The 23,374-nt window shown below is 41.4% G+C and overlaps 1 protein-coding gene across 4 annotated transcripts in view; it reads right to left on the bottom strand.

Moving 5' to 3' along the window:
* LOC120402305 (testis development related protein) overlaps positions 1–23,043 on the bottom strand; it is a 45,138-nt gene extending 22,095 nt beyond the window's left edge. For 2 of the 4 annotated variants that reach the window (XM_039532840.1, XM_039532841.1), the window contains exons 1-3: positions 22,886–23,043; positions 22,418–22,575; positions 6,608–6,667 (exon numbers count right to left, since the gene is read on the bottom strand). In XM_039532840.1, coding sequence (XP_039388774.1) covers positions 6,608–6,667; positions 22,418–22,575; positions 22,886–23,018 — 351 coding nt within the window. In that variant the 5' untranslated portion in view covers positions 23,019–23,043. Of the gene's footprint in view, positions 1–6,607; positions 6,668–22,417; positions 22,576–22,696; positions 22,861–22,885 lie in introns of those variants that run through there. The other 2 variants (XM_039532843.1, XM_039532842.1) reach the window with 2 other exon arrangements.
* Positions 23,044–23,374: the final 331 nt, after the last annotated feature.

The raw sequence follows: 23,374 nt of genomic DNA, 5'->3' as shown, positions 1-23,374 counted from the left end.
GACAAATGACTGAAATGTGAAAACACTTGCATTTTAATGTGTCAAAGCCACAATTTACACATAATAGTTCTTAAAACTACAAATGTGTGTTACAGGGTGTTTTCTCATTGTGTGAATTAAATAAATCAGTTGTTTTTAAAAAGAAAACGTTATAAACATTTGTCACGTACAACCATAACACCCCTTCACATAGGTCAACAGCAGGATTTGAACCATCAGACCAGAAATCTACCATTTGACCCACAAAAGTAATTGCTAGTCTCTACTTAGTTCAGCCACTAGCGCATGATTTTACGCACACTTTCCCAGTATATACATTTATTTTCTAGACAACAGTAGTATACTGAAAGTCAGAAATTCTTAGTTCGGTACCAGGAGAAGAGTGTGGTTTAGCAGTTAGAGTCAAAACAACAAAATGTATTCAACTGCAGCTGGATAGCTAGGATTTGAGTCTATCACATTAAAGTCCTGGGTTGTTTATCTGCAGTGACCTGATGTAACCACTATAATTTATTTGTTGAATAGATAGGCAGCTCATACATGACAGCTTTCTCGAGCCGTTAAGTGCATGGGAATAAAAGCTAAAGCTGGTTAAAAAAAATTTGTATGAAACATTTTGCTGATCAAAACCAAAATATTTTGTGGAAACATATTGGTTTCAACTAAAATTTTGTTGGAAAGGTTTCTCAGGTCGAGGACGGAATGTCTGGTCTGAGACAAAGAGATCCCTCCAGAATAGCCAAGACACTCACCTCACCTGTCCGATTCAGAGCAGGGACTTTAATCTGTATCCCCCACATCCCAGGTGAATGCCCCAACTATTGGGCAATTGACTATTCTGCAGTGGGTAGCTCTTATGATTTTACACACACACACAAAACAAACAAGCCCAACATTCCAAAGGTCCCATTCCTCCAACGAGGAGGAAAACAAATGTCAAAACATCAACATTTTTTGTGAAACAGAAATGTTGTTTTCCCATCAGCCTAATATAAACCGCAGTAGTACACATGAGATTTAAACTCATGAACTCCTCTTTCAAACTTTCCCCTAACCTACTGGGGTATTCAGTTGGGGAGTGTCACTGTCTCCCCCACCTCCATAGGTGTGTCATGTTATGTTGTTACTGAAAAAAAGGCTTGGTAGAATTTGATTGTTTTTGCAATTTTGATGGATAATATTAATGTTTATTTTTAAGCTTTTTAAAAATATTTTTATCAATAGAAATTTTCACAGTGAGGGAAATTATGGGAGGGATCAGACAGTAATGATGTAATGACCATAGAGGAGATTCAAAAAGTTAACAGTTTTATAAAGCTTTAAAATACAAACTGTCAATATCACGTCAAAAAACACAAATTAAATACTCTTAAATCAAACTCTAATTTCTAAAGAAGCAATTTTCTTACTTTGCCTATCTGTAAATTTCAATGATCATCGCTGGCAATATTTTTTAGTAGGTTTGTGTGTATACTGTGAAATCGATGTTTACTGACATTTACCAATAAAAAACTAATCCTTCCAAGCCTACTGATAAATCTGATAGGTTTGTGAAAGTGAAAAATCATGACCCAGATTACCTAACATAACTGATATTGTATAAGCAGAATATGAAGAGCAGCACATGAAGAAAAGCACAAATCCCGGAGTATTTAGATTTCCAAAGGGTGTCTGAAAAGCGGTAAGACATCCAGTGAAAATTTTAGAAAGGTCATTTTGCAAACCTTATACATTTCTCTGTAGAAACCCAATTTTCAAACCACAATGAAAAAGTCATAGTAGTAAAATTTTACTTTGTTAATTTTTTGTCATCGTAATGACATTATTACAAAATAAAGGTTTCAAGCTCCAGTTAAACTGAAAAATTCTCACTCAACCTTACCTAGGAAGTTATGACTAATGATTTCATAGTTAGTTTGCAAGTCTCCACTGTCAATGTAAAGGTCAGGAGTGGGTACTCCCACCTCTAGAAGTCTCTTTTCCATAAAGTATTTAGAGAGAAAAATCCATTGTAAGGGTAATCGGATGATTTGTAGATCCCCAAACTCTTTGAGTGTTGTTTCACATCTCTGATGAACAGGAAACAATCTAATTTCCACAGCTTATTGGTATCATTATGCCAAACTCAGTTATATACTCAAACAATGACCTTTAAAATTAAAGAGATGTAATTTAACAAAGCTATAATTCAACTAAAATCTCGTCTGACAAGAAAATAGAATAGTATTAAAGACTATATTTGCCTGTGATATTAGCCTTTTAGAAAGGTAACTTTAAAGTGGACCCATGAGGGGCCAGGATCCATCTTACATATTGCAGTCAACTGTTCTCATAGTGTCTCTGAGAAACAAAGCAGAAACTAATGAAGGAGCATCCCTTGGAAGTCCAATACCCATCAACAGAACTGGAGGTATATGAAGGTCTGACCTATGTTGGCTGGACTCATAAAAGCAAGGAGTGTTCCCTTCAGAGAAAAGCCAGCCACTGCAAGACTCCCCTTTCTTACCCTATCTGACATTTTAGGTGATTAAAGGACTGGCCTGTTGTAATGCAGTGTCCCACACAGTCCTACTTCAGTACCATTCAAGGTCAATAGGACTAATGATTAAAAGTCAATCAACTAGAATCAGGAAAACCATCTTCTCTTTACAGGTTTCTAAGGATCTGATGCCCTCAGAGCAAATTCCTTCACTTCAGCTGGCCAAAACCCCAGCTCCAGCAGTACTCTACTTTCTGTACCACGAAAAAGCTGCCTTTAACTGGCACAGCTGAAAGCGGGATCTTGCATAGTCACTTCCACAAGAAATGACACAACATAACATCCTTCTGAGAAGAAGTAAATCATCACTAAAGAGTCCCTTTTAAGCTGAATTATGTACCTTTGGCAGTAAAATTATCATTAAAACTGTGCCAGAGGGCTAGAATGGGCATGAAGAACTGGAAGCGATAAGAATGAGAGTCACAGTTAAAAGGAAACAGAGCAGGAATTCTGACAGTGGCTAAGTATTAAAAAGGAAATTGCAAAACACTATCTAGAAGTCTGACACACTGAGTACATGATGAACCTCCACTAAAAATTTTAAATTAAATTAAACAAAAATAAAAATGAGAGACTATTTGTAAATGTAACTGAAGGTAGGATGGCAGTCACTAAAACATACAGAATACCTTACCTTGAGAAATCACAAAACTCAGTAAGAGTTAGACAGTGAAGTTAGACATCTGGACATAAGATTGTACAGGTGTGTAACAGATGGAGACAAATAAGGTGTCAAAACAGGAGAGTAAAATATGTTTGGGCTGTTGGGTTTACTACAAAAAATTAATTCCCTTTTAAGGTAAACACTGGTTATAAATTTGACTGCATTCCACCCAGACATTTTCCTCTTCCTCCTGATTACATGGACTCTAAGTTGGGGGAGCTTTGAGAAAACAAGAGAGGGTCTCCCTGCTCTCAGTTCTGGTGCCACAGCAGTCCCTGGCTTCCAAGAGTAGCAACTGGAGAAAAGTCTTGCTCAGCTCTCACAGCCATATGATGGAGAATATTCTGTGCAGACGGAATCTTCAGAGAATTTAGCTGCCAAACTCTTAACAAGTCTCTACTTAGCATTTGTGAACTGAGTTTTTCAGAGGTTCATAAATTGACCCAGTTTGGCCATATTTTCACCAGAAAAGCTTAAGGCACATTTCTGACACTAGGTCAATCCCTTTGCCAAAATTTCAGGCCCATTCCCCAACGCATGGATGCACTAGAGCAGGGGTCGGCAACCTCTGGCACGCAGCTCACCAGGGTAAGCACCCTGATGGGCCGGGCCAGTTTGTTTACCTGCCACGTCAGCAGGTTTGGCTGATCGCAGCTTCCACTGGCCGCTGTTCGCTGTCCCAGGCCAATGGGGTGGCGGGAAGCCGCGGCCAGCACATCCCTCGCCCGCGCCGCTTTCCAATGCCCCCATTGTCCTGGGACGGTGAACTGCGGCCAGTTGGATCGGCCAAACCTGGCCGATGTGGATGTGGCAGGTAAACAAACTGGCCCAGCCTGCCAGGGAGCCGTGTGCCAGAGGTTGCCGACCCCTGCACTAGAGCTTTTCAGCAAAGATTTGTAAGAATTTTTTTCACCTGGGCAAAATAATGTATTTTCTACTAACTATGATCTGAGAAATGAGTGAACTGTTTGCACAGAAATGTCTCCAAAAAAGTTCAGCCTGATACAGATACCTGACATGGAAATTTTTCCTCCAAATGGTTGAAGTTTGGCAAAGTTATAAGAAACTGAAAACAGGGTCTTATAATGGAAAGTGTCAGGCAACCTTAACTACAAGTGTTGCTAACTCCACTGTCTATAATAAATACATTAGGCTTTATTGCATATATGTATTTAAATATAATACCAAATACATCTCTTATCCAATCTGGAACTTGCCCCCAAATACCAAAAGACAAGAAAAACTGTTTCTGGACTCAATTGCTGGCAAAAGGCTGCTCTGCTCTGTGGTTTGAATAGGCTGGAGCTCCAGCGCCTAGGCTGACTTCATATCCACCTACAATTTCCAATACATATGGTAAAAAGTGAATTACTTACTTCCTCACAAACCAGCTCCACTCCATCTTTCCAAAACTGGCCTGTTAGTCACTGTGAGAGTCACCAAATTCCCTCTCCAACCACACAAAACTTCCAGCTGTGCTTTATTGTCCTTAGTTATATTGATTCAGTACAGGGATTCTGCTATAGCCATGAAGTACATCAATGGCCTCCCAACATGTGTAATTCTTTAACTCTTTATCAAAGATTAAATGTTCCAAAGAACCTCACTGCATCACAGTTTTTAAAAGTTTAGATTACCCAAATAAAGAACTGAAATGATTCTACAGACACTAACAGTTGGAGAAAAAGGCAATAAAGGGAAAAGGCAGGGCTGCCAAAAAATTTCTCTAATGTATCTGTTTAACAGAAGTTTGTATGATAATGACAGCTCACTGATTTAGCTGGTGAAATGTTTCCTTGAAACCAAAACAAGGGTTACAAGTCTTTACAAAATAATCAAGAAAGCCTATAAAAAGTACCAAAATAGAAACAATTTTAAAGAATTATTTTTCATTGTTTTGAATTTCCAACATCTGGCCTGAAATCCATTAAAATTTATCTTTGATACAAGGAGTCAATTTTTTCGAGTACCATATTTTACATGAAGCAAAAAAAAAAAAAAATACAACCCCATCCCCCCAGGAAAATTATAGTGCACTTTGAACTTATAATTTCAGTAAAAACCATCATTTAACACAGTGGTTTTCAAACTTTTTTTCTGGTGACCCAGTTGAAGAAAATTGTTGATGCCCATGACCCAATGGAGCTGGGGATGAGGGGTTTGGGGTGTGGGAGAGGCTCAGGGCTGGTGTCAAGGGTTGGGGTGCAGGGGTGAGGACTCCAGGGTGAGGCCAGGAATGAAGGGTTCACGGTGTGGGAGGGGGCTCTGGGCTGGGCAGAGGGTTGGGGTGCGGGAGGGAGTCAGGGCTCTGGGCTGGGGCCAGGGATGAGAGGTTTGGGGTCTAGGAAGGGGCTCTGGGTTTGGGGGGGCTCAGGGATGGGGCAGGGGACTGGGGTGCGGGCTTACCTCAGGTCAACAGTGTAGCAGGGATGCAGAGGCAGGCTTCTTGCCTGTCCTGGCACCATGGACTGCACTGTGCCTCCCCTCTCCTGCCAGGAATCAGCCAATGGGAGTGTGGAGCTTGGGGTGGAGGCAACCCTCGCCTAGGAGCCAGACCTGCTGCTGACCACTTCTAGGGCTCAGCACAGTGTCAGAACAGGTAGGGACTAGCCTGTCTTAGCCGGGTAGCACCACCAACGGGACTTTTAACGGCCCAGTCGGCAGTGCTGACCAGAGCCGCTGCTACCCAGTCCCTTCCATTCCACGACCCAGTTCTGGGTCGCGACCCACTGTTTGAAAACCACTGATCTAACAAAGATGAGGCAAAGAAGTAACTTTCATACATTATTAATAGAAAGTATCCTTTTACACTAATTAAACTATAGTTAAATCACTTTTCTCAATTCATTTGGAAATTCAAAACAAGTTCTTACTTGCAATAATTAAGCTCAACTTCTGATCCTTTAACCTTCAAATCATGCATTTTTAAGAGTGTATGTTGTGGGGAGGTTTAAAGACATAAATTTTACTGCAGAAATTGTTTTAATTTGCTTTTGCTTAAGATGTAAAACAGAGTCCCAAACCACTTGTGGACAGAGGGCAAGTCAAACATGGAAAATTGTACCTATACTATAGTTAAGATACATCTATTTGACTTTTTATCTTTTATAGCTTGTTATACATACCCTTTGAAAATTTTCTTAGCCCTCTACTTCAGTTATTCCTCTGGTTCCTTTTTTATTTTATTTTAATAGTACTCCAACTTTTGAGAAAAAATTAGTAAAAGACTTGAACAGATATTTAAAATGTTTTTCTTCAAAAAAAAAAAAAGAATTAATACAAAGCCACAGCTAATAAAAACTCAAGTCAAGGTGCAGAAAAGAAATAAGGATTTTCCTAACATGCATTAACAGAAAAATGCATAACATGAAACAAGTTTCATTACCGAAGGAACAAATATTTACCTTTGTTGCAAGTTGTGACACAGAAGATGTAACTTCATCATGAAGAAACTGGTCCTTATTCTTGGGGTGGAGGGAGGGGCAGGGGGGAGGAAGGAAATATACTATAGTCAGTTATAGTTGAACAGTAAGTAATACTTGTTTCAGAATATTCATGATGTCTCTATTTTACTCATCTCATCGGTAAATTATTATGAAGATATACTATTCAACTCAAATGTTAATAAACCCTAATGAAAAATGAAAGTTGTAAACAAAACCTCATTCAGATCAATGCCAAGTTGTGTTTCAAAAGTTATAGACAAACCATCGCAATATATAAAAGTAAAGAAATAAACTTCCACCAGGGATTATCTTTACCTCAACATTCTATTGATGTCGTTTTGAACTTTATTTGATGTCTCATTTCAATGACCACGTTTTACTACTATCTCATGTATAGAGGTATTTTTTTCCTTGGATGTAATCTTACTAGTTCTCACAAGTTAAGCAAGATGAAGCCTGCTCAACAGGCCAAGCCTGCTCACTATATAGACTGGAGACTTCCAAGTAAAACCAAAGTACTGCGGGAAGTGGTAGCACATTTCTCTCCAACTCAGAGCTAAAACTATTATCCTACTGGGACACTACTATACCATGCTGCCACAGGTGCGGTCTTCAAAATGAGACAAAGTAAGATCCTAATCACTTGTGATAATTAGAGACTCTATGCATGTCTTCCTTAAAATCCTGCCCAAATTCTATTCTGCTTACACAAATTCCCCACCATGGGCTACAGTCTTCTACTTCAGTTCCCGTCCCTAAATGTGGTGTAGTGTTTCTGGAACCATTACACTGGCTGTTATATCCCAGAGAAAGCTGCATTTTGGAGATAAGTACAGTGATATCCACATTAGCAGTAGCAGGCCTAATTGTTAGAGTACAGGACAACATCAGGACCTCCTGGGATCAGAAAAAACTAAAAAAATTACTTGCTTGGGTATCTGGCAAGTCAGTTAACCTCTGCATTTTGGTTAGCTATCTTTAAAATGGGAGAATACTACTACAGATCGGAGTTGAAAGGATTAAAGAGTTATGGCTTATACAGTACTTTAACAATGAAAAAGTGTTATACAAATTCTAAGTATTATTAAATGGTTAATACTTTTCTTTTAAAAATGTTGAGGCTTTGAAAAGGAGCTATATTAAAAATAAAGTCATCCCCCGCCCCCCATTTTCACCTCACTCCTGTGTCAGCTCTAACAGAGTTGGCACAGTTTACAAGACCTTACGCTCTACTTGATGGCACTTCTCTCTTTTGATGTTTAGATGTAATATGTTATATAATAAAAATAATATATGGAGATATACCTATCTCATAGAACTGGAAGGGACCCTGAAAGGTCATTGAGTCCAGCCCCCTGCCTTTACTAGCAGAACCAAGTCCTGATTTTGCCCCAGATCCCTAAGTGGCCCCCTCAAGAATTGAACTCACAACCCTGGGTTTAGCAGGCCAATGCTCAAACCACTGAGCTATCCCTCCCCCCAAAAGACAAATACAATTACATTTCTGAATGCTTCATCCAATCAATTCAAAAGTTCTGAGCATGTTCTAGGCATCAATGGGGAGAAACCTACTCATGTTGGTGGAAAGTGAAAAAATAAAAGGAGGAAATGGAGGACACACAGAGCACCTGACATCTGGTTAGCAGAGCTACCAGGTTCAACCACCTCTTTCATTGTCTATAGAGCAAAGAACCAGTTGATAGCAGCGAGTAAACACAGTCCATCATACCAATACTCCTCATTTCAGCTCAGCTCATCCTCCCACCAGAATTTAGACAGAAAAAGAATGGGAAAGGGGAAAGGAGGGAGCTCCTGGCATGGAGTGGGGATCTGCAGGGAGTCTATTAAATAAAGAGGCAAGGGAGATTGACACAGGAGAGTAAAAGAATGCAAGGTACCCTTGCTGTTTGCAATGAGCTTGGCCTACACAAGCAACAATGTGCGGCCTACTAGTATTTTAACTAAGGGTTTGGCACACAATTAATACCAACATTAGTCCCAAACTCTGCTGATCTTTTGTTGCAGTCTGAGAAGTAAGATTCTTTGTATGTGTTCACACACATAAATATGCTCATGTAATGGAGATGTGAGCAGGGTAGGGGAACACCACAGAGTTAATTAAACAAATTCAAATTAGCTCAGTGAACCCCCCAGGAAAGAAATGGATGAGAAAAAAGCCAGTTAAACATTTCCATCCACACTTATTATATCTTTATAAATACATATTTTGAACACAGCAATTTCAAGATGACAATTATTACTATTAATGAAACTACATTCCCTGCTTTTTTTCTTTCAGCACCACACATTACTAAATGCTTTTGTGATTGATAAATAATAGTATACATTTATTTCTCCTATTATTATAGGTGGGGAGAGATTATAGGTTTTTTTTTTTAAAAAGTTTTATTCTAGAATTTCTCTACCTGCATATTTCATGCTCAGTTTCCTTTACCATGCTAATTTTTCCTACATAATAATTTTTGATGTTCTGATTATTTCAGAATTATTCACTGTAATTTAGGTTTAGATAATGTACAATATTAGACTATTTATTTTCGCTTCCATGTTGAACTCTTAGGGCTACAGTCTTCTGTTGCTGAACAGGTAACTAAATGCTAATGTTCCATGCATTTGGGAAACTCTGATCAAAAACAACTTTCTTGGTTTGGCAATAGAATGTCAGTACACGCAATGTTTCCACAAGGAAACACAAGTGTCCTTTTGTTGGACATACTGTAAACCATAAAGTACTCAAGGGATTAATTCCATAAGCAACAAACTTCTTTATACAAAGATTATACTGTTGATCTACTTTTCCTCAGTTTCTCTTGTTGTTAAGTAATAAACTAGTCTCTTTTGATCATTCACTTTAATAATAAAGAATGTATCAAAAGGGGGCATACAGGGCAAGAGCTGCCCTACTACATAAACGGCAAATTATTAATTATTTCCAATCAGTGCGTCAACCTCATACTAAGCAAGTCTGGATGTCGAAAATCAAAAGCATGAAAAAAGTAAACAATTGATAGCAAAAATAAAACATCTATAAGAGAGATTTGGGTAATGATCACTTTTACTGTAAATTCTTAAATATAAATTGTTGCTCTCCTGCTCACCTTTCTTAATTCCCCACCCCGCTCCCCCAACTGATCAAGGAGTTAGGCATTGTAATTTTAAAATGTCTATATTGTGGTGATTACAAATTTAGGCTAGGTTAAAAACTTGAGATATTTAATTTCTCAGGGAAAACATCAAAGTATATTCCCAGCCTCCCTCCATGCCTGAAAATATGCTTTGAAAAAGGGATCTGAAAATCACCCAGGAAACTACAAACCTGCAAATTAGCCTATATAGTTGGAAAGATTCCCGAGTCACAGATTACAGATCAAACAGTAGAACAACTATATAGCCTGATCAGAGACAGTCAGGGCAGATTTAGAAGAGGTGGTCATGCCACCTGATTAACTTCTTCGAAGAAGTGACAATGAGAGCTGTTGCGAAGTAGTAGATAGTTTACTGGAGTTCAAGGTGGCTTTGGTATTGTGTCAAAAAAGATACACAGGACTAAGTATATTATAAAGGCAAAATTTCTTGTCTGAATTAAGAATTGGCTTCAAGGACAAAAGACAATGGTAAATGTCAACAGCTTCAGGTAAGAAGGAAGCAACAAGAGGTAGTGGAGTGACATTAGCATTATGCTCCATTTTGTTCACTGTGCATGAATATATCTGGAAAAGGGACTGTTCAGGAAGGTATACATATTTACAATCATGTCAACATTTGAAGATGAGTGATTGTGTTTAAATGAACACAGAAAGAACGGACATAGTAAAAGCTTTAGTGACATATTTCATTTAATATTATGACAACTACCTGAAATAAAATAAACTTAGGTTGGAGGTGAGCACTGTCACATGAGTGAGCATGCAGATGTTAGAAAAACTAAATCTGCACATTTCAGAAGAAGAAATTAAGAAGGGTTGTGTGTCAATATTACTCAGCAATATTTTTTTACCTCTAGGACATAAGGCTACATGTTCAAGTACCATGCAATGATTTGGCTGTATATCCAATGTTGACTACTAAAGGTGCTGCATTGTAAGGTGCCAGCCTTTCGAAAAGTCATAAATCAAAGATCCTTCTGCTAGCAACAGTGGATGGGAACTAGAACAGGTGATCTAATTATAAGAGTGCCAAGATTTTAGGCTTCATTTTGTGAGATTTGTTTGCCTATTTTCAGAGGAAAGTAGCTAAAATCAATTTGGACAGATTATTCAACTTTAGACTTCCCAATACTATCACTGGTGAAAAATATTAACTAGATTATTTCAGAGGAAGAGCAGATTCAAGATATGAATTAGGGGTCAACCACTGTTTTCTTTTTATTAAATATTTTAATTCTTCCCATTATTTTGTGTACCTCCATACTGAGCCACCTCAACCTTCTCAAGTAGAGTTGGGTTCAAAAGATCATGTTATTTAGACTTTTCTCATTATAGAATGTTTTTTAAAAAGGAACACCATTGAACCATACAAACCTAAAAGTATCGCTGGTCAGAAAAAGGAATGTCCATGATGCTGGAAATTCTGACATTTCAAATCAAGATAAAAAGTAAAAATATAAAAATATTTTGCAGAATGGAAATTCTGAAACATTTTGATTTACCAAACAACATTTGCCAAACAACGTTTTCTGAGGGAACATTGTTTCATCAAAATTTTTTAGCCACACTCTACCTAAAAGGTGACATCTCACACACACAGTAAAGTGCATATTTGTTACCTGCCTCCTGATCCAGAAAATAAGCCCTCCAAAGCTGAGAATGCAGTCACACCATTTTGAAAGAACACAGTATTTGAAGCCTATATTTATCAGCACCCAGAGGCATTTTGACATGACATAAATGCTACATCTGAAAACTCAAAAGCTCTCCCCTATCAGTTCTGGCAACATATCCCAGTTTAGCATCTGAAAATAAGTTTTCAAAATGTTGAAGCTCAACACACTATTTTGGAGATTTAGCATTTACTTTATTATCAAATCCACTGTTTTGTTTGGTATGTTGCTTTTAATACCAATTTTGGTGTTAACATAGGCCTATCTGTGCTGTACTTCTATATTAGGCCTAATACCGTAGTCCTTTCTCAGGCAAAGCTCTCATTGAACTCTTTGGGAGTTTTAGCTAAGTAAGGACCAGAAGATCAGACACTATTTATTTGCTGCAGAATTCATTCACTAGTTTTGTTTAATTAGTCTCCATAAGAGAATCTATAACTTGAGTGTGCAATTATTGGCAAAAAGGTTTTACTCTTTTACTAACTTCATTTTTTATTTTAAACCATCTTCTTCGACTGAATCCTCAAATGATTAGAAGTTTAACCCAGATGGAAAAGCTTAATTCTCTTTCATAAACTGGATATTTTAATTTACTTCCTATAAGTCATTATTTTATATGTATTACAATAGCACCAAGAGGCCCCAAACTGTTCAAACATATAGAAATACATTAATTAGCTGATTTCTTATGGGCAGGATAGGGGAGGGGGATCTTGAGGAGAGAACTGAAGGAGAAGAGGATAGTGGCTTTATGGATCAATTAATAGAGAGCATTCCATGCATAAAGGCCAGCGTGGAAGAAGCCACAGAAGTATTTCTGTGAAAAGCTGACATTGGCATGCCTGGGAGCAGAGCAGAAGTGGCACATGAAATGACATGACAAGAGACAAGAGCTAACAAGTAGGGAGGAGCAGAGTTATGAGGGGCCTTGAACTTGATGTAATGAAGCAGGGGAAGCCAGCTGTGGCCAGTGCGGCCTGGAGGGGTACCCCCTTGTTGTATCAACCAGGCAAGGTACTAACAAACTTCAACAGGACTTTATTTTTAAAGTGGAAACCTCTTTACCAAGCTGCTGCTGCACCCTCTGTAACTCTCACTCTGCCTCCTCAACTCCTCCCTGCTCCTTCCTGTTTCCTGTCCTTTCATGTGGACAAATTGGAGAGAGTACAGCGGAGGGCAACAAAAATGATTAGGGGGCTGGAGCACATGACTTATGAGGAGAGGCTGAGGGAACTGAGATTGTTTAGCCTGCAGAAGAGAAGAATGAGGGGGGATTTGATAGCTGCTTTCAACTACCTGAAAGGGGGTTCCAAAGAGGATGGATCTAGACTGTTCTCAGTGGTAGATGACAGAACAAGGAGTAATGGTCTCAAGTTGCAGAGGGGGAGGTTTAGGTTGGACATTAGGAAAAACTTTTTCACTAGTAGGGTGGTGAAGAACTGGAATGTGTTACCTAGGGAGGTAGTGGAATCTCCTTCCTTAGAGGTTTTTAAGGTCAGGCTTGACAAAGCCCTGGCTGGGATGATTTAGTTGGGTTTGGTCCTGCTTTGAGCAGGGGGTTGGACTAGATGATCTCCTGAGGTCCCTTCCAACCCTGAGATTCTATGATTCTATGCTCCCAACAGCCAGTGCTCCCAGTTCTAATAATTATAAGCAACATCTAAACAGTTTGAGCATTAGTCTGCTAAACCCAAGGTTGTGAGTTCAATCCTTGAGGGGGCCATTTAGGGATCTGGGGCAAAAATCTGTCTGGGGATTGGCCCTGCTTTGAGCAGGGGGTTGGACTAGATGACCTCCTGAGGTCCCTTCCAACCCTGATATTCTATGATTCTAAACACCACACCCCTCCACACCAGTGGAATGACTGATCCAGATAAGGGGGATGTGGGGCACTGGGACATAATAGAGCTTCTCCATCAGCAAACTCAGATGCTGCAGACCCTTGTGGACATTCAAGTTCAACAATCCTGGGCTCAACTCCCATTGCAGTCTGTGAAGAACTGCTGCATAGTACTTCCCTACATGCCACCTCAGCATTCCACATGGCCTCAGCGCCCGCATGCCTACCCCTACCACTCTACACCTGGGGAAACATAGACAACCACAGCTTCACTATACTGACCTGTGAGAACCACAGTTGATGTATGCGTAGCTACAGAGGACATCAGTGTTCCTTCCTCTTTTCATTTATTAAGGTTCAATTTTTTTTAATTAAAATGTTTTCCTTGCAGGTATTTTTGGAGCTGTTTTTTGTAAGTAAATAAAACTTTTGTTTTGAAAGTTATTCATCATTGTTAGTTTACAACACATGGTATATAAATCCTGCTTGCAGTGAAAGTAGTGGTCTCGTACACTCACAATCCATAGTATTAGTGCCAAACAGTGCAGTCATCATAAACACACAGCAAACACCCCAATATTAATAGGTCCACTGTCAGTGATAGATGCACAGATGGGCATCTAGCACCACACAATTCCTAACAGGCCCCCAGACTGCAGCGCCAGGTTGAGCACAGTACACTGCAGCACATTAATGTGGCTTACTGTTAAAGCTCTCCTTCAGAGTCTCCCTGAGCAACATAGCTCTGTGCTAAGTTCTCCTAATAGCCCTTGCGTCTGGCTGTTCAAACACAGCCGACAGCCACTCCACCTCTGCAGCAACCTTTCCCCCTTCGCTTCATAGATATTAAGCAAGACACAACAGGCAGCTATAATCATTGGGATATTTCTCACACTGAGATCCAATCTGGTGAGTAAATACCACCACTGCCCTTTCAATCTACCAAAAGCACATTCAGTTGTCATTCTGCACCTGCTGAACCAGTAGCTGAATCTTTCCTCAGTCCTGCTGAAATGGCCGGTGTACAGCTTCATGAGCCAGAAGAGTGAGGGGTAGGCTGGACCCTGCAGGATCGCTATCGGCATTCTAACATTTGCCAGTGGTAATCTGCAGGTTCGGGGGAAAGGTCCCTGTTTGTAGCTTTCTGAACAGGCCTGTGTTGTTAAAGACGTGAGCATCATGCACATTCCCTGACCAGTGAACACTAATGTCAGTGAAGCATACACAGTGAGCCACCATCAGTTGCATAATTATGAAAAAATATCCCTTTCTGCTGAGGTACTCTGTGGCAAGGTGCTCTGGGGCCAAAAAAGGGATATGTATGCTATCAACTGCTCCACCACAAAGCCATCCACTACATCCTGCACATTGCTGAGAATCACTGTCCTGCATGGCAGGAGATAATTAATGGCTCTACACACTTGCATGACAAGCCCCCCACGGTGGATTTGCCCACTCCAAAATGACTTTCCATGGACCAGTAGCAATCTGGCATTGCAAGTTTCCCTAGTGTGATTGCTACTCACTTCTCCACTATCAGTGCAGCTCTCAGTTTGGTGTCCCTGCATTGGATGGCTGGGGTGGGCTCAGTACACTGATCCAGGAATGTGGCCTTGAGCATCCAAAAGTTCTGCAGCCACTACTCATCATCCCAAACCTGCATTATGATGAGATTCCACCAGTCAGTGCTCATTTCTTGGCAGGGGCGGCTCTTGGATTTCCGCCACCCCAAGCAGGGCAGCACGCCGTGGGGGGCGCTCTAGCGGTCGCCGGTCCCACGGCTCCGGTGGACCTCCCGCAGATGTGCCTGTGGAGGGTCCGCTGGCCCCACGGCTCCGGTGAACCTCCCACAGGCACGCCTGCGGATGCTCCACCGGAGCGTGGGACCAGCGGCCCCTCCGCAGGCACGTCTGCGGGAGGTCCACCGGAGCCGCCTGCCGCCCTCCTGCTGGGATGCCGCCCCAAGCGCGCGCTGGGGTCTGGAGCCGGCTCTGTTTCTTGGGCCCAGAAGCAGCATTCCACCATTTGCAGCTGCTCCGTGAACACCACCAATAACCTTGAAATAATTCTCACCAGGTCCCACAGCAAAACAACTGCCAGGAACAACAACAATTGCCATCATGTTCCCTGTGGTTCTTCTTGAAGCTCTGCAAATACCAGAGAATCATACATCCTGTGCTTGCAATGCTCATGACAATAGTGCAGATTTGTGCAGGCTACATGCTTCTACCAGATATGATAGGCAGCAACAAGTCTTGCGCAGATTCGTAGGAATTTGAAAATAGGCACAAATATTATGGAACAGAGATATTATGGGATGAAGAACACTGCATTATAGGAAGTTGACCCCTTGCTCCCCGTCACCTCTGTGCGACTCAGTTCTGTCCCACCATGCATTGCCAAAACTACTCAAAAGACATAGCACTGAATGGTGGCAGGTTTCACACTGGAATACCTATCGTGCACCACAATCTGCATCAACACAGCACTCCTGGTGAGTATGCACAATGCCACCAAAAGGAGTCAAGTATGCCTATGCATAAGCAATATACTAACTTTGGCATCTGCATGCCAACATAACTGGTGTCAGCAAAACTTTGTAGCGTAGATATGGCCTCATTGTCAATAGCTGTGATTTTTATGGACTAGAGGGGAGCAATGTAGGCATTAGGGAGGCCAGAGATGGGGTGGTTACAGTAATCAGGATGGGAGATAAGGACCTGCAGAAGAGTTTCAGTTGTCTGGACAGAAAGAAGAAGGCAGAGTTTAGAGATGTTACGGAGTAAGAAGCAAGACACCACGGTGCAAATAAGTGGTAGTCACATTAACACCACCCTATACCGAAAACCTACCGACCGCTATGCCTACCTTCATGCCTCCAGCTTCCATCCCGGGCACACCACACGATCCATTGTCTACAGCCAAGCACTGAGGTACAACCGTATCTGCTCTAACCCCGCAGACAGAGACCAACACCTAGAAAATCTCCACCAAGCATTCTCAAGACTACAGTACCCACACGAGGAAATAAGGAAACAGATCAACAGAGCCAGATGTGTACCCAGAAGCCTCCTACTGCAAGACAAACCCAAGAAAGAAACCAACAGGACTCCACTGGCCATCACATACAGTCCCCAGCTCAAACCCCTCCAACGCATCATCAGGGATCTACAACCCATCCTGGACAATGATCCCACACTTTCACAGGCCTTGGGTGGCAGGCCAGTCCTCGCCCACAGACAACCTGCCAACCTGAAGCATATTCTCACCAACAACTGCACACCGCACCATAGTAACTCTAGCTCAGGAACCAACCCATGCAACAAACCTCGATGCCAACTCTGCCCACATATCTACACCAGCAACACCATCACAGGACCTAACCAGATCAGCCACACCATCACCGGTTCATTCACCTGCACGTCCACCAATGTAATATATGCCATCATATGCCAGCAATGCCCCTCTGCTATGTACATCGGCCAAACTGGACAGTCTCTAAGGAAAAGGATAAATGGACACAAATCAGACATTAGGAATGGCAATATACAAAAACCTGTAGGAGAACACTTCAACCTCCCTGGCCACACAATAGCAGATTTTAAGGTGGCCATCCTACAGCAAAAAAACTTTAGGACCAGACTCCAAAGAGAAACTGCTGAGCTCCAGTTCATCTGCAAATTTAACACCATCAGTTTAGGACTAAACAAAGACTGTGAATGGCTTGCCAATTACAGAACCAGTTTCTCCTCCCTTGGTTTTCACACCTCAGCTGCTGGAACAGGGCCCCATCCTCCCTGATTGATCTAACCTCGTTATCTCTAGCTTGCTTCTTGCTTGCTTATATATACACACACCTGCCCCTGGAAATTTCCACTGCTTGCATCCGAAGAAATGGGTATTCACCCACGAAAGCTCATGCTGCAAAACGTCTGTTAGTCTATAAGGTGCCACAGGATTCTTTGCTGCTTCTACAGAACCAGACTAACACGGCTACCCCTCTGATACAAGATTTGGATACAGATGAACTGTGCAGTGTAAAGAAAGGAAGAAGTCAAATACAACAGGTGACAGTAAGGACGGTGGTGTTGACTACTGTGGGAGAAAGCAGAAAGTAGAGGTTTGGGGATAAAGAGAAAGAGGGGGTTTTTTTTGCAGTGATTTCAAAGAGAAAGAATAATAAGGAGGATTGGACAGAAGTAGACTGATCTACCTCTCTTCTCCTGACCATCAATGTAAAGATGGTAATAGAAACAATATGAGCAAATAAGGTCATCCAGACAGAAGGTGTAAAAGGAGGAGAGAAAGGGACAGAAAAAGAGCTCTGTGGGACCTTTATAGAGAGTTGGAGAAAGAAAGAGGACTTAAAGAGTTGCTGAAGGAGGGATCAGAGAAGTAGGAGGAGAGCCATGAAAGGACAGTGATGAAAGCCAAGGAAAAACAATGTTTCAAGAAAATATGTACAACTGACAAAGTCAAAACCAGTAGAGTTCAAGAATGATAAGGATGAAATAGAAGACTTCAATTTGGCCAGGAAAAGGTTATTGAAGAACTTGTCAAGCGAAGTTTTGCTGAAGTGGAGAAGACTGAAGCTAGAATGGCGGAGATCCAGGATGCAATTGCAAAGACAGGAATGAGGCAACGTTGTAAGCGACATAATTTGAGGAAATGGAAAGCGAAGGGGAGAAGCTAGTTGGATTAACATTTACTGCTTTCACTTAACAAAAATAATTTGATTTAATTATGAACAAAATTGAAACACTAATACTTAAGTCCATTCCTGACTTTTAGTAGAGTATCCCAAATCTCTACATGAATAACCAGGAATGAAATTAAAGTAGAAATATGTCTGGCTTACAGTCCAAATCAGAATGTGCCTGTTAGCAGAATCTCTTCTCTGAAGCTAAAAGACCAAGACCTCATTCTCCAATTCAGTCAACTTAGCCAAGCTGTTCACGGAGCTTTACTGTTTCTTGATTCTTAACATCAAAAACTGATGTCATTGCCCTTATTTGATTTATTTCACTAATATACATCTGAAAGCTTTACTGATTTCTTATCCACTCCTTCAGGGCCTGTCTGAGTTTTATTAATTTAACATGAAAGCCTGTGTTAAAACTGTACCAAAGACTTTTAAACACATTAATTAAAAAGATAACTACATTTCTGTAGAGCCCAGCTTTGAAATGTTCAGTGAGAAGGTCTAAACTGTAATTAACATGAAACAAGTCTCTGCATTTCTTTCTATTTGAATATAATAGAAATTAAGATAAAATGAGAACAGGTCAAGGAAGAGGAACTCCAGTATTTTATATTGTCTTTATTTTCTTCCTTTAATTTAAGAATGAAAATTTAGTTCAATTCTCCCTCCACCGATAATCAGCTATCTTACTAAAACAGTCAACAACATCTCATGTAGAGAGTCCCATATCATATTGACACATCACTGACATCTTAAGTTTCATTTGCTATATACTATACTTTAAAAAATATTAAACATACATAAGAACTTTAGTCAATGAGCACTTACTCAATATGAATGCCAACGCATTAAGTCCTACAAAAGTACAAAACGTATTTTCAAGTACAGACAATTGACAACTTGAATCACAATGAGTATCTTACAAAGTAAATTTATATTCGTCATGCAAAGTTGAAAAGCTCTTTGAAAACACATTAGAAAAAGCAAGTTAAGAAGAGTACATTAGATTTTACTAAATACTTGTGCTCTTTAGTTTTATTAAAATCTACTCATGTATTAATTCTTACTTTAGCCAACAAAGTACATTTTGTGCGCAAAAGGGTTTATACACATAATTAAAAGGCATTTTTGTGATTTAAGGAAGAATTGTCTAGTAAAAAGTACATGAAGTCAAATGTATAGTCTGACTAATCTTTCAGAGTTTGTCTTTTCACTCTCAGGAAACAGTTTTAAACAGCGTCAACAACCCAACCCACCTTTGTGTTATGCAGACACTTCCATCTTCAGGTGCTCAAGGATGATGATTCTGTTTTAGGAAACTTTTGAAATTGCATTGGAATGAAAATCTCTTCATCATTTTTGTGAAAATGGTGTCAAAATGTCCATTTTCTGATCAAAACCTGAGCTTTTTGACTTAGGAAGATAGGGTTAAGTTGGTGTCTGTTAAGGGTATGTCTACACAGCAGCTAGAAGCTATGATTCCCAATTCAGGGACACATGCTAGCTCTGCTCAAGATAGCAGGATAAAATTGCAGTGTGGCTGTGGCAGCATGGAAGACAGCTCAGGCCAGCCATCTAACTACACTCACCAGACTCCCTATGTACGTAATTAGGAGGTTAGCAAAGAAAATACATGTATGTACAAGCAAACAGGGAATCATACCTCTTAGCTTCTATATTATGGCAGTTAGGGCACTAACCAGTGGTGTAGGAGACTCAGATTCAAGACCCTGCTCTGGATGGTTCAAAGCAGTTTCAGATCACTCTGAAGCAAACAGTAAGAACTCTGAATCCCAATCTCCCACAACCCAAGCTAGTGGCCTAACCACCAGGCTATAGAGTGAAAGCTTGAGCTCTCTCTCTAAAATACTTTTTCAAAACAGATACATATTTGCAAAATGTTTTGGCTTCAACAAAAAGCATATTTTTACAACATTTCATTCGGTCTAAAAATGTTCTGACCAGCTCTCTCTCTGACAACATAGATGTTACTTCAAATTATTTTTAAAAGTCAGAAACTATAATAGTTATAAAAGTTTTAACACTAATTATGTAAACTGTATGCCAGAAGTCTTTGAAAATCCTATTAGACTTGACTTATAAAAATATAGATATCTGATTTTAATGCTTGGGGAAGACAATATACCACAAATTCAAAGTGAGATTGAAATGGTCTCATAACACAACCTGAAAATATTGATTCTCTCTTAAGAAACTAGAAGATTAGCAAAAGAGAACTCGAGGAAAAGGAATAATGATCACATTAAGGGGATCTATTTTGTCACCATGAAAAGTAAGTTTATGCCAAAAAACAATACTGAGCTCTCTCATTTACTTACAAGCATGCAAACAAATACTAGTTTTGTGGTCCAGCCACTGAACCATATATTCAGATAATTGAAGAGATCCCAGGCTCCTAGTTCTTGTTGAGCTAACTCTTTGATCAGGGCCAAATATTTATGTTATGTACAGCATGATTAGCCAGGCTGTGCAGTGAGGAGGTACACAGTATTAGGGGGTGAGGACGGAATCACTCTCAAGCAGAATTCATAGCAGAAGCAGAACCAACTCCACAGCAGTATGTTAGAAGCATGATCCTGTTCCTAGAGAAATTAGTGGCAAAATGCATTTATCTCAATGGTGCATTATCAGGCCCTAAACCATATCAACTGCAATCTAATTGGTTGTACAACATTATGTTATACATCCTCCTTAAGACTCTTACCTAAATACTGAGGTGTAAAAATACAGAATCTTTGTTTTGAGTGATGTTCTAGCCAGAAGGTTCATTAGAATTAAAATAGATTCATCCAAAACAGCTTTCAGAGTGGTAGCCATGTTAGTCTGTATCAGCAAAAAGAACGAGGAGTACTTGTGGCACCTTAGAGACTAACAAACTTATTTGGGCATAAGCTTTTGTGGGCTAAAACTCACTTCATTAGATGCATGCAGTGGAAAATACAGTAGAAAGATATATATACACAGAGAACATGAAAAAATTGGTGTTGCCATACCAACTCTAGCAAGACTACTCAATTATGGTGGGCTATTATCAGCAGAAGAAAAAAAACTTTTGTAGTGATAATCAGGATGGCCCATTTCAAACAGCTGACAAACAGTCCACCTTAATTGATTAGTCTTGTTAGAGTTGGTATGGCAACATCCATTTTTTTCATGTTCTCTGTGTGTATGTGTATATATCTTCCTACTGTATTTTCCGCTGCATGCATCCGATGAAGTGGGTTTTAGCCCATGAAAGCTTATGCCCAAATACATTTGTTAGTCTCTAAGGTGCCACAAGTACTCCTCGTTCTTTTTATCCAAAACAGCCCTTAGCCATATTTTTAAAAATTAACATATACTCTGACTTTTCATTTTCTCTCTCTCTCTCTCTCTCATAATAAAAGGTTTAAATAAAGGAAACTTTGTTAACTAAACAAATGTTTTACACTACATTTAATATTTTACTACAATCATCAAAGTTGTTTTGATTTCAACAAACAGGCAATTATAGCTTATTTTGATTTACAGAGCTCTATAATTACTGCACTAATATATAACATAGATTTGGTAAAAAATTTTCTGACTACACACCAATGGTAAGACATCAAGAGTTATTGAATGAATAACTCAGCATACTCCTGTGCTGGCACACCCATCCAGTAAAATTAAACTTCAATCAAATGCTATAATTACAAGGCACTTGCAAAAAAAGAATACATCAAAACTGGTAATAGAGGTATGCCATTAGACTCACAATTACTAATGTAATCAGTAACTATTTTAGTTGTTCTGTTTGACATTTGACTAATACCTCTCCCTTACCCAAACACAGCCTTTACTACAGCCTGTAAATGTATCTTTGTAGTATTTATACCATCTTTTGTGTGCTGAGGGATATCTGACAGCGAAAAGTCTTGAAACAACATTGTGTCTACTTTAATAATAGTAACAGCTGCCTCTCCTTAAGTATAAAAACACTCCAGCTATAACCAAAGTCCCCTCCTACCCCCCCCCCCACACTTTTATGTTTAATGGGGATTATGCCTTTGGGGATCATTTGTTTATTGTGTTTAATGGACTAGTTGCAGTGCCTGTGCCTGGGGGTGGGAGAAAGAACGTGTCCTGTAGTATGAAGTCGTGGGAATGAGTGTGGCAGGTCCCAGCACTGCTAGAGGACCGTTTTTAAGGAGGGAATCACAGAATCCCAGCAAACAGCAGCAGTTTATACCCACTCTACAAATGCCTCGTCGTCCCCGAGTCACGCCACGCCTCGCCACCCAATGGGGACAGACAAGTGACCCGGGGGAGTGGGTCCCACAGGGCGCACGGGGTTGCCGAGATGCCGGGCACACTTGTTATTAACCGAGTCCCCACTCCGGTTACCTGCGCGGCGGCGCTGGCGGCTGGCTGAGGTGGCGGCGGCGGCGGGTCTCGGAGCCGGGTCTCTTCCTCGTCGGGAGAATCGTCCAGGAGAACTTTGCTGCTCTTGTTGAGTTTCCACATGATGGGGCGCGGAGGTCCCGCCTCACTCAGCCCTGGGACTGACGGGGGAAAGGGAGTGACTCTGCGGCCCCGGGCGCGTCTGCCCGGGGGGTTCCCCTCCCCCCGGCCCCAAACCAGCCCCCTCCCCTCTCCTGCCCCCGCCAGTGCCCGGCTCCGTACCAGGGGGCTGCGCCTTCTCGGGCCCCTCCCGCCGCCGGCCGCTCTGTCCCCTCGTCGCAGCGGCTGCGAGGAGCTCGGCGGGGAAGGTCCCGCCCCCGGCCGGCGGAGCGGTCCGAGCGCGGGGCGGACGGGCCCGGAAGGCGGTGGCAGGGGGAGGGAAATGCCGCCGTCTCTCTGTCCCCTTCTCACCTGTGACCTTCCCCCACGGGAGCCGCGGCCCGGAGCCGCCGAGCGGCCGCTGCCATGTTTGGGAGAGGGCGGGGGGAGCACGGGCTTTCCGGTCACCACGGCAACCAGCGCGGCTCCGTCCGGCCTCCGACATCCCGCCGAGGCCTACCGGGGGGCGGCTCTCTACGTGCCCGTCGCCGAGCGCTCGCTGCCCCAGAGCACAGAGCCTCCGGTCCCTTTCCACTATCCCATACAGACAGTGCCGCACACAGGCAGCACCCCATCCTTTCCAACATCCCACTCCTTCACAGCACCCCCAGGCCACCCCCAGAGAGACTGCACCCCGGCCCTGCACAGAGAGCCTCCGGTCCCTTTCCACTATCCCATACAGACAGTGCCACACACAGGCAGCACCCCATCCTTTCCAACATCCCACTCCTTCACAGCACCCTCAGGCCACCCCCAGAGAGACTGCACCCCGGCCCTGCACAGAGCCTCCGGTCCCTTTCC

Source organism: Mauremys reevesii, linkage group 3 (genome assembly GCF_016161935.1).
Source record: "Mauremys reevesii isolate NIE-2019 linkage group 3, ASM1616193v1, whole genome shotgun sequence".
NCBI classification, from domain to species: Eukaryota; Metazoa; Chordata; order Testudines; family Geoemydidae; genus Mauremys; species Mauremys reevesii.
This window is presented reverse-complemented; position numbering and strand designations above follow the sequence as displayed.